The sequence below is a fragment of the Eptesicus fuscus genome, chromosome 10, assembly GCF_027574615.1.
Source record: "Eptesicus fuscus isolate TK198812 chromosome 10, DD_ASM_mEF_20220401, whole genome shotgun sequence".
Lineage (NCBI taxonomy): Eukaryota > Metazoa > Chordata > Mammalia > Chiroptera > Vespertilionidae > Eptesicus > Eptesicus fuscus.
The window spans coordinates 68,064,221-68,079,176 of NC_072482.1; the positions used below are offsets into that span (position 1 = coordinate 68,064,221).

Consider the following 14,956-nt stretch of genomic DNA (forward strand, 5'->3'; position numbering starts at 1 on the left):
TATCAAGAGTAGTAAATTTTTGTCTTTATCCTGAAGTGTTCAGCCCAGTTAAACTATATGTTAGATGCTGAAATAAATAAGAATGTATTATCAAACAACCTGATGAGGAAAAGGACAAAAATATAGCCACAAAACAAAGAGAAGGCCAAAAATCTACCTTTTCCATGGATTTAAGTATTTGAACAGATCTCCTTGAACTATAATTGCTTTTATTAAAAATTTTCCTAAAGTGTAGTGCAGAAAAAAATGACTTGGAGGCATATATATTAATTGTACACAGTTTGATATCAAGCAAACGTATCAAAAAGTTTGTTTTTTTTTTCCATATGCTTTAAATGTGTACATGACATTTTTGACCTATTTATGTATTCAGCTACATTATATTTCTTTCTATATGTACACCCATACTATTACCTACAGCAGCATAAAGACATCCACTATGGTTTGGCTGTGGTCTTTTTTCTACTTCTTAGCAGTTTCACAAATTTAAAAAAATACATTTGCACATAAATGTATGTATAGAGCTTTATATGGAAAAAAATTCAGACCAACAGTCTACCCCTCTATTTTGACATCTTTGAGACATGCAGTGTCATAATACACTGGACCATTACTGTTCTTAGATTATGTCTCTATGAGTGTTGAAGGTTAAAGAAAGTTTGACTTCACAAAAATTGTACTTGGAACACTTTTACTACCTCTCTACTGTATAATGTAAAGAAGTCTACCCTTCACACTTCTGAGCTTATTTTATAGTCATTTGAGAGGGCATCTTTCTGTAACAAGAACCTCACTATTCCTTACAACTAAGAACTCTGGTTGGTGATAATTAGCAATTAAGCTTAACTTTCCCCAAGATTCAAGCACACACAAAAATATTTGCTTTGGCAGGTATATTTAAGCTAATATTCTAAAGATTCAAAGATTTAAATCATATCTATTTTTGATCTTTCTGTATAATTATTTAGTAATTTAAAATTACTTCTTACATTTGTTCTGGCTCATTTTCAAAATTATTTTTATTTCAGGCTATAAGTTATAATTTTTCTTTGTTTTAAAATCCAATAATAATTTTGTTACCTTGAAATTTTATTTCATTTATGCTTATATACACAAATTATAAATTTTAAAGAAGTTGTGTCTATCTCATGTACTGTATGTTTATTTTTAAAATGTTTTTATTGATTTCAGAGAGGAAAGGAACGGGAGAGAGAGATAGAAACATCAATGATGAGAGAGAATCATTGATCTGCCTCCTGCATGCCCCCTTCTCAGGATCAAGTCTGCAACCCGGACATGTGCCCTTGACCGGAATCACACCCAGGACTCTTCAGTCTGCAGGCTGATGCTCTATCCACTGAGCCACACCAACTAGTTCTATATCATGTACTCTATAAAGCTATTTGATTTTGCTGTCATGTTCAAGACAAAAGAAATTAGAAATGTAATGTTAGATTTTGATGAGATTTTAGTATAGGTAGGTATCTGAAGAAAGATAAGTATTAATAAATTTATATTAAAAGTATATAAAATAAGTGTGAAACATACTATAAGAAATAGTAAAACATTCCCCCAAAAGGGAAAAGGGAAAATAAATAAAATAATTAAAGAATATACAATATTACAATTTGCTTTAAGTATTTTGAAGAGGAAAAGAGATAACCAATGCAAAGATTAACACATATTTGTAAAGTATAGGAACAAGTGCACAATGAAACCCAACATTTTAGCTGTGACACTGTCAAAAGCAAATAGTAAAAATTAATGTTGTAAATATTGATTCTAAGTTTAATTTACCTCTTTTAAAATGGAACAGTTTACCAAAACACAAATAGTTTTTGGTATCAAACAATTTATTTTGTGTCACTAACATAATAAATTACACTATCAGATAGAAGTACATATATTAAAATCAAACTTACGTCTCCAAGTTGTCACCTTCAAGAACGGTCTGAACAGGCAAGTAGCCAAGCCGAGGATGTTTGGCAAAGTATTTCTTTGATCTGAATTTATTCTTCAGCACCTTTGTGAAGTCGCGTACATCTTCCCCAGATGTTGTCTATGAGGTTGAAAAAATTACACTTATCTCATTAAAATGGAAGAAGATAACTTTCTACAATAAATAGACCAGATGTAAATTAATGCAATTAAATAACAATAGTTTCAGTAGTTTTATGTATTTTTGTAATAACACACAATGTCATGAAAACACATGGTAATCACGACTCATCATTAAATATACCCAGCAATTAGTTTATAATTCTTTTATTTCTTATTGAAAATAAACCATAGCTAGCTTATTTGCCCAATATTTTACAAATTGGGCCAAAAAGTAAAATTAGTTTTGGAAATTTTATTGCCTGATTACCATCTGTAAAAAAGTTTCAGTTTACTATTAAACATTTCGGGATGATGAAGTATGATGGATATTAAATGGTTTTAATTAAGGTGCAGAAATGAGGTTGAGCTATGTACCAGGCGTCCTCAAACTACGGCCCGCGGGCCACATGCGGGTGTTTTTGTTGTTTTGTTTTTTTACTTCAAAATAAGATATGTGCAGTGTGCATAGGAATTTGTTCATAGTTTTTTTAAAATATAGTCCAGCCCTCCAATGGTCTGAGGGACAGTGAACTGGCCCCCTGTTTAAAAAGTTTGAGGACCCCTGAATTGTAGCCTATACTGACTGCACACATGCTAGTATATACTGTAGTCGGAAAAAAGAGAAAGCAGCAATAAGAGACAAAAAGCAGCATCACACTTCTCTTCTATATTGTAAAAAGTACATCAGTTGTCCTTTCCCAACCATATGAACATAAATAATTTTGACACGGATTAAATTTTTATTTAGTTTTTGACTCTCTATCACCAATTTTATTTGCAATACATCATACAGACATCAACTTCATTCAGTCCTTCTGAAGATGTATTTAAAATGTTTGCATTATATGCATGGAACTAAATTACAGCCTTGGCTATCTGACTCCTGATTGGCTGTCCAATCTATAACTAGATAGACCTCACTCAAATCTCTTTACAAACAGAACCAGAGACCTTTTCTATAATAACAAACTGAGTGCTAAATACATTGCCCTACTTGCTGCCTCCCTCCCTTTTCTTGCACCCTCTCCAGTCTACCTTTTCCTTCATGACAAGCATTTCCAGGATTCATACTGTGATACTACCAAAACTATTTTGCAAGCAGAAGCTTAAAAATATATAATTATTTTTTAGAACAACTAAATGCTGGGTCAACACTAATGTAGTTGTATTACTTCCTATCTGTTCCTTTTCTACCTAAATATGCCTGCTTCTAGTAAACTGTTAAGGGGACTTTTGATTCTCTAGGTTTACAGAGCACAGAGAAAACATGAATAAGCCCAGGTTATTGCTAACCTAAAATTCATCAATTTTCACTTTATTGAAAAGAAAAGTATGGTGAGGACAGTCTGCAGTATCACTAGGCCTTACCATCAGATCCACAATGTCAAATCTTTTCCTGAGTAATTCTGAGAACAAACTATATAATAGCCTACCATTCTCTGGATATAGATCCTAAATGTGAATAAGTATAGAAAAGAAGCCATTAATGAAAAGAAATGCAAAGCCCTCTGTAAAGAAAAAGGGTTGCTATAAGAGATGATGCTATTAAGATTTAACCAGGCAGGAAAGGAGAAATAAGCAGAATATAGTTGGGAGTAAAGAGTTTTCAGAGGAGAAAGCCTGGGAGGATATTTCACCTACCCTCCAGGGCATTTAGGCCTTTCACAATGGTTAAGACAACTGCAGATCATTAAGTTTATGAATATATTTACTTTGAATGTTTTGGTAAGAAAAAAAAAAAAAGGAAAAAAGCTTTTCATGATAGAAATGCAAAAATAAGGCCCCATGATGCAAGGATAAGCATTTATGACCCAATTTATGTCTTTGTTTGATCTTAACATATTGTTAATATACAGGGAAATAATAAAGTAATGGGCTCCAGCTTTTACTTGGGCCATCTCCATCTGGCAGCATAAAGGTTTTCATCTCTTAGGCCAGTGTTTTTTTTAAACCACATCCCGGTTTTCAACTAACCCATGAGTGGGGGAAGTGGGGAAGAAAAGACCACATGCACACTGTACCAGGCTGCTTTGCCAGTCTGGCTCAGCCAAGGTAGTGTACAATACAGTGTTTTTTAGTATCTATATAATAAAAGCCTAAGCGATGGTTATGGTGGAATGACCAGAACAACCGGTCGCTATGATGTGCACTGACCACCAGGGGGCAGATGCTCAACACAGGAGCTGCCCCCCTGGTGGTTAGTGCACTCCCACAGGGGGAGTGCCATTCAGGCAAAAGCCAGGCTCACAGCTGGCGAGTGCATCAGTGGTGGCGGGAGCCTCTCCCGCCTCCATGGCAGCACTAAGGAGCAGTGAGCCCAGCAGTCAGGAGCAGCAAGCAGGCGGGTGGTAAGGAGCGAGGGGTCCCGGACTGTGAGCGGATGTCTACTTGCTGGCTGAGTGAGCCCCCCCTCCCCCGCCGCCCCTGCCAGTGCACGAATGTCATGCACCAGGCCTCTAATATTCACATAACTGTGTAAATATCACCACTATGGAATTCCAGAACATTCTCATCACCCTGAAAGAAAACCTGCACCCTTTAGCAGTCATTCCCTCTCACGTACTATCTCCTCCTCTCAGTCCCTTGGCAACCACTAATCTACTTTTCTTTCTATGTATTTGCATATTCTGGATATTTCTTATAAATGGAATCATACAATATGTGATTTTTTATGACTGGCTTCTTTCATTGGCATAATGTTCTTCTAGCTTATCTATATTTGGGATTCAACATGAACTTCTCCTGATTGGGAAAAACATAATTCAAAAGTGCGAGTCCAATTCCACATGATACACTTTTTAGCTAAATATATTTAAGACCTGGAAGAACAAAGCAAAATCACCAATCAACAAATAAACAACACCTACCTGCCTCCCAAAAAGTTACAGGAGGGGCTGGAATTAAACTTGAGTTTCTGATATAAGGCCCAAATTTAATATTTGATAAAAAGTTAGTTCATTCTTATACAGAAATGGCACATTTTTATTTCATCAATTTTCATATCAAGTAGAAAAAAAAAAAACTACCACCAACATTTGTAACCTAAAGGCACTAAATGCACTGCCATAAACTTTATGCGATATTAAAAGAAAAAGCAAAAAGTAATTCATCCCATAGGAACTAGATATTATATTCAGTTCAGCAGGATGTAATTCTTTAGTTGGAATAAAGCCAAGAAAATGAATTAAGTCTATTTTCTCACCAAAAAAGTTAAAAGATATTTATACATATTTGATCACATTTGCTATGTAATGACGGTTCCTAATACTTCTCTGTTTTAAATGCAGGAGCAATGATTTGGTAAAAAATAAAAAAGAGGACCAACCACTTATAACGAACATAAATAATCAAACTTAACTCTATCTTCATGCTAGGTATACTTTGCACTTCTTTTTTAAGCAAATAGCTATTTATATTAAGATATGAAGATGAAATTGAAAGGATCCTTCATTACTACACAAATTACCAATTCTTTAAATTATCTATGCATTTCTTGAAAGATTAGGTTTTCATTTGTTGCGGTACATGAAAAGGAGAACAAAAGATTTTGCAGATCTCATGAGATGAAACGAGGGTAGCATATTGGCACAGAACTCTGCACCTTATAAATAGCCTTCCTTCAATCTCTTTTTTCCGTCAAGGGCAGTGAGATCTTCATCACTTTTGTGACCCATAAGGAAACTGACACGAAGGCTTTCGGGGATTCAGACTTACAAGGTCAGTGAGGAGAAAGCTGCTCTTGCAAAACACCCAAAAGAACTGCTCTTTTCACCATATGTCACTTCTACAAAACTGAAACAGTTTTAGGTATTGTAAGAGTAAAAAACCATATAGCCATTGACTAGAATATCTATGATTACATTCTAAATTTCCCCTTCATTTTAAATAAGTATTGCTAAGAAACTTAATTTGAATTAAGTTTCATTGGCAAGGGCTTACAGCTTATTTGAAAATAGTAGGTTATTGTCTTGACCTGTTCAGTGAACACCTCTTTCTGTCATGTTGTATTTGTAGTTGGATTATTTTGTTCTCTTCTTTTTATAATTGCTTTATGTGAGATTTGATTGTGAACCTTTCTGTTGCTCAGTGTTTTTCTGAAATGAATTTTCCTAAACTTTTAGAATGATGTGGAGTTCAGGAAAGACTTTCCGACTCCACAGAGTTGCTCTCTTTCTGTGTAACTACTTTACAAATGGGACGAAAACGGCAAAGGTGAAAGAGACTGAAAAACACCAAAGCCACTGCTGTCTCCATATTTCCCAAATCCTCCCGCAGTGATTTTTAGCACATAAGGAAGAACATACCCAACAAAGAGTGCTCCTCGAATGGTCATTTTTGGACACTAATGAAGGTCACTGTGAAAACGTTTTAGAATTAAACCTACACACACAAGTGGGCATGTGAATACTGGGAATTAGACTTCCCTCCACTATGCTGCCATTATGTAACAGTGAGATGATAATGAAATTTATTTAGATAATGATAAGTAGTTAGTTCTCTACTTATTTCCCACAAACTAATACAAATGAATGAATAAAATATTTTAAAAGTATGGCTGAATCAGAAAATCTACCCTGTGGTAAGTCTATCCATGTAACTCTCTACCAAAATCCTAAAACTCCTTTGTGAAAGCTGGCGTCTGATGATTTTTTCTTGAATTCTTTTTTGCCAGCCAAGGTTGGGAGTATTTTAAATTTTCCTCCATTTTATTCCTTGATTGAGAACAAATATAGCCATTGTATAGAGCAAAATTTAGTCTATCTTTTGCTTGTGTTTGTATATCTACATATAAATGCATGTATCTTAGTCTATATTCCTGTTCACATTTCAAACTGTATATATTTCCTAATAATAGACAAACATGTAAATTGACCGTACCTCCGCTATGCCACCGGCCAATCAGGAGTGATAAACAAATTAACCCAACAAAGATGGTGTTAATTTGCATACACAAGGGCTGAGTGATGGGGGTGGGATGCTTGTGTTCTGCTCCACCCCAGTCTCTCAGGGCCTCTAGGCAGTGTGGGAAGGCGGGGCTGGAGTGGAAAGAGGCGGCTCCCGGAGTGGAAAGAGGTGGCTCTGGGGCCTAAGCGGAAAGGGGCTGGGCCGGAGTGGAAAGGTGGTGCCAGCGGCCAGGGAAAGGAAAGCCCATTCTAGCACGAATCTTCGTGCATCGGGCTTCTAGTTCTTATCATAAATGCTGACACCTATATACTATTGAACTTCAAAAATATTGACATATAACTTTTCTTTCTCATCACTTCAAATCACAAGGAGTAATAAGGCTAAGGTGCAGAAGAATCTACACTTAAGAAATGCTAAACATCACAGTTGGACAGCCAAGTAGGTTCTTAAATTGATTGTTTTACTATTTCAACTCAAAAGACTCCCTTTACCAAACATACACAAAACAAAATATAAAAGGGGGAGAGGGATTACAATGATGCCAATTAAACTAATGGCCAAAATTTCTCATTACTTAGCACTTTAAGCAAAACAACCAAAAGAACTGCAAATAAAGAAACAAAACTGCATTCATTTTAAATCTCGCCCCAATTTTTTTGTTCAACTTGTAACTAAGGATGGGCAGTACTATCTAATTCCTTAACAAATACTCCTAACATTATATTTTTAACTGTTAACTACAAATATGACTAAATTCTGTACAGAGGAAAACAAAGAAGTACAAAGAGGAAAATCAAGGTTGTATAAGAGGACAGTCATTTAGCATATGAGTAGAATAATGAAACATTATAATTTGGATCATGCATAAGTGCAGAAATTATTGTTGAATAGCACCCTCTTTAGCAAGACTTGTTAAATATAGAAGTCAATAGTCCTAAGTGGTATATGTATACTATTAAGGAGTACATTTCATTATCATAGAACTTATTTTAAAGACATTCCGATCATTTTTAAAAATTGCAAAACAATTTCTCAGTTTTGAATTAAGTTTTATTGATTTTTAACAAGTTCAAATTCAGGGATAGTAATTCCATGGACAGTATAAAATCATTAGGATAAGCTCAGAGCCTTTATCAAGTTCTAATGGAAAAATATGAACCTAAAAAATTAGCATTAACTAACAGAATCACCATGGTGTCAAAAATAAGTCAAAGTAAAATGGATTTGGGCCAAACCTCTCCTTAAAAGCTAACGACATACTTTAAATGAACTGAACTTACTGGGAAAATAGTGTAAAGTGGGCATGAGCTGAAAAACCACTTCTAGATGCTGAGGTCAGCGAAATCGCAGTGATGCTGCATTTTTAGCATATTGGTAAACATCTCAAGTCTCATCTGAAGAAGCAACACTGCCAAAAACAAACTATACTAACTCTGTAGAGCTTTCCAAAGGATGAATCAGCATTTTCTTAACATTTGATTTTTATAGTCTTATGAGATGATACACTGATGCTAGCAAGGGTGGACAGAAGTGGACAATACAACTATTTCTAATTTTTCTTTGTTTTTTGTTTGTTTCTGCCCAACAACATATAGGCTTATGTTTTTTTAAAGATGTGACTTGACTTTACACTTTAAAGAAATTGTTTTTTCTTGTGTGTGTTTTTTTAGTAAAGAACTGTGATTTTTCGACAGGTTCTGCAAACCCTGAACATACTGGTTTATTTCTCCACATATTAGCCAATACCAGCAAGAATACGCTTATAAACTATTGCTTTAAAACCAACATGCATTTGCTTTAAAAATGCAATACAAATTTTGTCTTAGGTGTTGTTGACTTAATAAGCTGTTTCCCATTGAGGCATTTTTTCCTTGTCCTCCCCTCTTGACACCAAAATCTTAACAAAACTATCAGTACAAACTAGTCCTATCCAAAGCAAGCATGTAAGCAGCGAATTTTGCAATGATTCCACACCAACAATTTGAATGCTGGGAGTAGCTGATGTTGCTAACCTTTTTGGCAATAAAATTTTGCAAATATGCCATCCCTTCCTGAGCTAAATGAGCTAACATGTCTCTCAGAACACCTTCCTATGCTGACCAGACCTTCAGTTGCTGATATATGTACTGACCAATGGGGAAGTACTTTACTGCCTTTCCCCATTTCTCCTTTTCTGTACATGGATTGGGCCACTGTCTCTCACCAGATGCACACAGTCTTTGTCTGTTTACCCTTCTGTCCCCACTAGCATGGACTCTGTTCTTCTACTTATGAACACACTAGAGGCCTGGTGCATAAATTCGTGCATGGGTGGGGTCTCTCTGGGTGGCCTGCAGGGATCGGGTGAAAGATGCAGTCCAACACCACCCGCAGCTCCTATCTGCTGCTCCTGCTCATTCAGGCCCACTGTGCCTGCTGCAGGTTCATGCCCAATTAGTCCGATCGGGAGAGGCTCGCGCTGCCACAGCAGCGCTTGCCAGCCATGAGCCCTGCATGGGCTGAAACCAGCTCTCCGACATCCCTTGAGAGGTCCCGGATTGTGAGAGGGCACAGGCCAGGCGGAGGGACCCCACTGGTGCATTGTTGTGCTGGGGAGGGACCATGGGAGGGCTCCAGGGTGTGTCTGGCCCCATCTCACCCAGTTCTGATTGGGGCCAATCAGGTTCAGCTGGCTGGGGAGGGACGCGGGAGGTTGGCTAGCCAGGGAGGGACTGTGAGAGGGCTCCAGGATGTGTCTGGCCCATCTCGCTTAGTCCCGATCTGCCAGACCCCAGCAGCAAGCTAACCTACCAGTTGGGGCATCTGCCTCATGGTGGTCAGTGAACGTCATAGTTACTGGTCTACTGTCTGCCCCTTGGTGGTCAGTGCACTTCATAGCAAGTGGTTTAGCAGCCTTAGCATATCATTAGCATATTATGCTTTGATTGGTTGTTCCGTTGTTCTGCCATTTGGTCTATTTGCATATTACCGTTTTATTATATAGGATTTCCCTACATCTTATTCATAACTGAAATTTCAACCTTTCTCCTTCAGTGAATCCTGATGCTCCCATGACAACAACCTCTCCCTACAATCATCTCCATCAGAGGCTATATAATCTCTCCCTCAGAAATGCCAAGGAAAAAAGTATACACCATTTTCCCCTTAGCCTCAGCCTGATCACCCACTAAAACCAAAGTGCCTGTCCACTCCTTTTGACTGTACTTGACCAGACACAGTATCATCTGTCACTTCTAGAGACTGATTGTCTCATCTCTATAACATTTCATGTTCCACTTCAATCACACACTGGGATATGGCCACACTTCAGGACTCATCATAACACATCTTTCATTCCCAAATCTCTACCTTGGAGAAATTTTTCACTGCCTAGAACCTTCTGACCCTTGCTCCTACTTTTTTAATATGAGTAAATCCAGTCTTATTCCCAGGATCTTGATCTCTAGCCCCTCAAACCCCTTTGGGATTTCTTCAGCATAAGGATAGCCCAAATCCATCCTAGTACCACTAATACCTTTGAATCCTTTACTCTCTTGGCCTTCAACTATACCTACCACCTTTTAATTCCAAAGCAGCTGCAATGGCAGGGTCACAGACTGCAAAGCTTGCCAATTAACCTCAGCTGCACTCTGGTGGCAGTGTAGCAATTAATTTACTCAATTTTTGGTGACTCATGCTTGCCCCCAGTAGCAAGTCTAAATATTTTCCATTTTCCATAATATTTAACCCTATCCAACCTTATAAAGAATTGCAAAAACTCTTATAAATCATACGTAAAATCATCCTCTTTCTCTAATGGACTATCACATGTTCTAACATACAAATGTTTCTAATTTGAATTCAATTTAGGTTATTTTCAACAGAGAATATAGATGATTTTTTTTTAAAAAGATCTAATTATGGTAATTTTCATTATAAAATTAAATGAAAATAATATAAAATGTAGCCATTTTAAAAATAAATGATAATCCCCAAATTCAAACATGTAGTGAGCAGGTAATAAGAAAAAAAATCTGAATATTATCTTGATCCATAAACTTAATCATGTAAAAATGTTATAGTCTTTTGTTGAAATTCCCCACATAGAGGTCATCTTTTGTTCATTATATTTTCTCTGTATCTCCAGTCCCCAACAATATGCCTGGTATAAAACAGGGTCCCCACTGAATATAACATTCCTGCAAATATGCAGAAAATACTGTTTGCTTATGACTACATACAATAGAGTTAAATAATAAATCTATGCCACTGACGTTGAACAAATCATTTACCTTCTGTAAAATGTAGCTTTTTCTTTAAAATGAGAATGACTTAGATTACTTCCAGCTTTAATATTCTCCAGTTAGTATTTATAACAGCAGATATGAGCTCATTTAGCTTCTATGGACCAGAATGAACCAAGCATAGTAAAAAAAAAGAGTCCTCACGTAATTTAAAAGACAACTGAAGAGGCAAAAGCACCTCACAAAAAATAATACAGGATAACACAGACTCAAAATATTAACTAGTGAAGTAAGGGCTATCGGTAGAAATCACAGAATGACATTGTTTTGGCGAGGGGAAACAGAGGAGCTTGGGAATAGTTGGCACACAAAGTAAGAGTTGAGCTGTTTTTGTGAAAAGGTGGGATTTTAATGAATACAGAATGGTAACAGGTATTAAATATAGTCTATGTCATGTTGTCTATCTTCAACTCTTATTGAGCCTAAAGAACAAATTCTCAAATGTACAAATTTGGATTATAGAATGATCAGGAAAAATAAGAGTTAAAAAATTATTTCTTGGAGAGAAAAATTCCACTTCATTTCTATATATAAATGTCTAATTATCAATTCCAGAAAATACCTTCATAAATTATGATAGCTCCTTCATACACCATTAGTCTTCCTACATCTAAAGACAAACACTGTTATAGATAATAAGCTGATATGTTCCAAGAACTATTTCTGGAGCTCTGAGGGTTTAAGATAAGGCTTATAAGTTTCAAAAACATAAGCTTCAAATATAGAAACACTGTGATTCAGCTAACCTTAAAGGAGAAAGAAATCAAGAGTAATGTAACTAGCACACTTTCCTAGATACACAAATGGAGATGTGCTATGAGAAATGCAAACATGAAGATCTGTACAAAAAGGTCTGATCCATTTAACACTCAAGTGGTGTTTATTATCATTGCATTGACATTTTTACATTTGATTTCATTTTCTAAGGCAGATATCAAATGAGTTTAGGGAATGTTGGGTAAAAGATGAATGCACCATAAAGAAAGCTCACTAAAAAGAAAAAGAAAGGACAACTATTAAATCAAGTAATTTATTACTATTAACTTCAAGGCTATGCCTTTCAAAGACTCAACCTATATGGATTTCTCCATTTTATCCAAAGTTGTGGGGTCAAATGCAGAAAAAAAAAACAGTCATAAGAGATGATTTATGAATGTAGGCTGCTGATTAAGATCACTATGAGATCTTCAGAAATGGGCAAAGAACTTCCCAAAGCATGTCTGAAGAAAGGGAGCCAACCTGTACAATGTAGGGTAAGCTGTAATCTTAGACATAATAACAATGACTTTGGGAGGACTATATAACAAGAAGAGTTCTAGGTAATTTACAAATTTAATTTAAAAAATGATAGTTGGAAAGTGAAATTCATCAGTGTATCAGTGATACTCAAGCATGCCCCCACTGGCCAATCACTGATAGGGAAGAGATATAGATTTCAAATTTTGTGGGTATTTTGCAAAATCATTAGGGATTACTGTAGTTAAAACCAAGAAAAATAGTAATTTTATACATCTTTTCTTTATACATTTTTGAATATGTAATCATTTTTATAGATCTTTAACATATACTTACCTTATGATTTTTTCCACTTTAACATTAGCTTTTTATACAGTTTCCTAAATTTCTAGCTATGATCATGTAAATATCTATCTATCTATCTATCTATCTATCTATCTATCTATATGCCTAAATGCAAATTGTCCCCTCAGGAGTTTGACCAGGAGACCGGGAGTTCGATCGCTCGTTATGACATGTGCTGACCACCAGGGGGCGGCGCGGTATGAAGGAAGGCCCTGATCGCCCCTGATTGCCAGCCAGGCCTAGGGACCCTACCCATGCACAAATTTCGTGCACCAGGCCTCAAGTCAATACTATATTTCTCCCCAATCCAAATCCCTTACAATGACCTTCAGCGTCTCACAATCTGATACCTGACATTCTTTTTAATCCCATCTCCTACTACTCTCTCTTTTGAGATGGGATAAATTCACTTTCTATGAAATTCATTTGTTTCTATTGGTCCCCGAGTCTTTTCCATCTCCTTCCCACCCCCCTGTGTAGTTGCACAGGGTTCCATGTTCAGAGAGCTCTGAACTTGGTGTAATGCTCTGCTTTTGCCATCTTGAATGTCGCAATAATTTTTTAACAAGGGGTCCACATTTCATTTTGCTCTGGTTACTTCAAAGTAGATAGCCAGTGCCTACCTACTACACTTCCCTTGTGGAATATGCTCTCTCCTGTGCCCCAATCACATTAACTTCTTTTTCACCTCCAGACTCCCTTGTGTGTTGTCTCTTCCCTCGACTAGTTCTATACACATGAAGTAAAGTTATTCTTTCTTTTCCTTCAATCTCAACTCAAATGTTAACATATCAGGAAGATATTAACTTATTTCTTTATGTAAAGTGCCTCCTGTAACCTTTTATCTCATTATCCATTTATTTCTTTAAAGGCACTTACTACAATCTGAAATGATCTCATTTGTTTGCTTGTCAAAGATCCCCTCCTCCTAAATGGAAAGTAGCAGGAGAGTCGTAATCTTGTCTATTTTGATGGTACACTGATGAAGTATCAGGGCTGAGAACAGTGTCTGACACATGGTTAGTACTCACTATTTTTTTGTTGCATGAATAAATACGTTAATCATAATAATAAATGTTACACTTCACACATTTTCATGGGAGAATTTCTTCCTAGTTGGTTATTGTGCACTATGAATATTTTATCTGTTATAATTCTCCAACGTTGTCTAGAGGCTTCTTCCCCACATGTAGAGTACCTATTTATTTGAGAAGATACCTAAGAATGTGAGTGAGATTTATATGTGTATATTTTATAAGTATTGCTGTCTTTTTGTCGATTTTTGGTCCAAAAAGTAACTCAATTTCCTAAACCAAAGAAAATGTATAGCTCTATGAATAAATTTTGGTTCACTTTTTGGAGGGAGGTTAAAAGACATCTTTTGGAAAAATGACATGAAGTATTTTGGCCATGTGAACACTCACATTCACTCATTTTTAGTACTTTAGTCTATGGAAGTATAATTTATGTATTATATGGAAAAAGCTATCTTCACAATCATATTTATGAGTGTTGTTTATAATATCAGAAAATTGAAAATAAGCTAAATATCCAAATTTAAGGTAATGGTTAGATAATTTAGAGTAATTCACTCAAATAATCTGTAACAAGGAAAAGTTATACTGTGTGACAACAAAGGGGAAAGCTTATTACACAACATGTTCACTGAAAACAAAAGGATCAAACTTATATAAATATAAAAGTAAACAAAATCTTAAAATCAGAGACATGGAAAAATACTGGAAGGTAGCTTGAATAGAAGCTAGATTTATGGATTTTTTACTCTCTTCCTTTTCTACATTATTTTTAATGTAAATATGTAATTATTAAACATTTTAAAGATGTCTAAAAGAAACATGACTTCCTATCACATAGTATAATTTTCAATGTAGGTCAGCATGAGCCCTTAATAGAGTTTGCTGCCAAGAAAGTTGTTTAAAATCACAGATGGAAATAAAATATAATTAATTATTTTTTCTGAAAAGTGTATAATGATTCTGTGAATGAACATAATATAGATATATTTATTTAAAAGAAAAAAAAACAACAACAAAAAACTAAACTTCTAACTTGTTTATACTTCTATT

The 14,956-nt window shown here is 35.7% G+C and overlaps 1 protein-coding gene and 1 long non-coding RNA gene across 5 annotated transcripts in view; one reads left to right on the forward strand and one right to left on the reverse strand.

The window, feature by feature from the left end:
- Positions 1-14,956, reverse strand: part of UTRN (utrophin) — a 454,375-nt gene that overhangs the window by 26,149 nt on the left and 413,270 nt on the right. For all 4 annotated transcript variants that reach the window (XM_054722125.1, XM_054722126.1, XM_054722124.1 and 1 more), the window contains one exon: positions 1,923-2,059. In XM_054722125.1, the coding sequence (XP_054578100.1) occupies positions 1,923-2,059 (137 nt within the window). The remainder of the gene's footprint in view (positions 1-1,922; positions 2,060-14,956) is intronic.
- The window catches only part of LOC129150482 (uncharacterized), a 91,713-nt gene that overhangs the window by 8,663 nt on the left and 68,094 nt on the right, over positions 1-14,956 (forward strand). Inside the window, exon 2 of the long non-coding RNA XR_008557236.1 lies at positions 5,742-5,817. This is a non-coding gene — a long non-coding RNA (uncharacterized LOC129150482). The remainder of the gene's footprint in view (positions 1-5,741; positions 5,818-14,956) is intronic.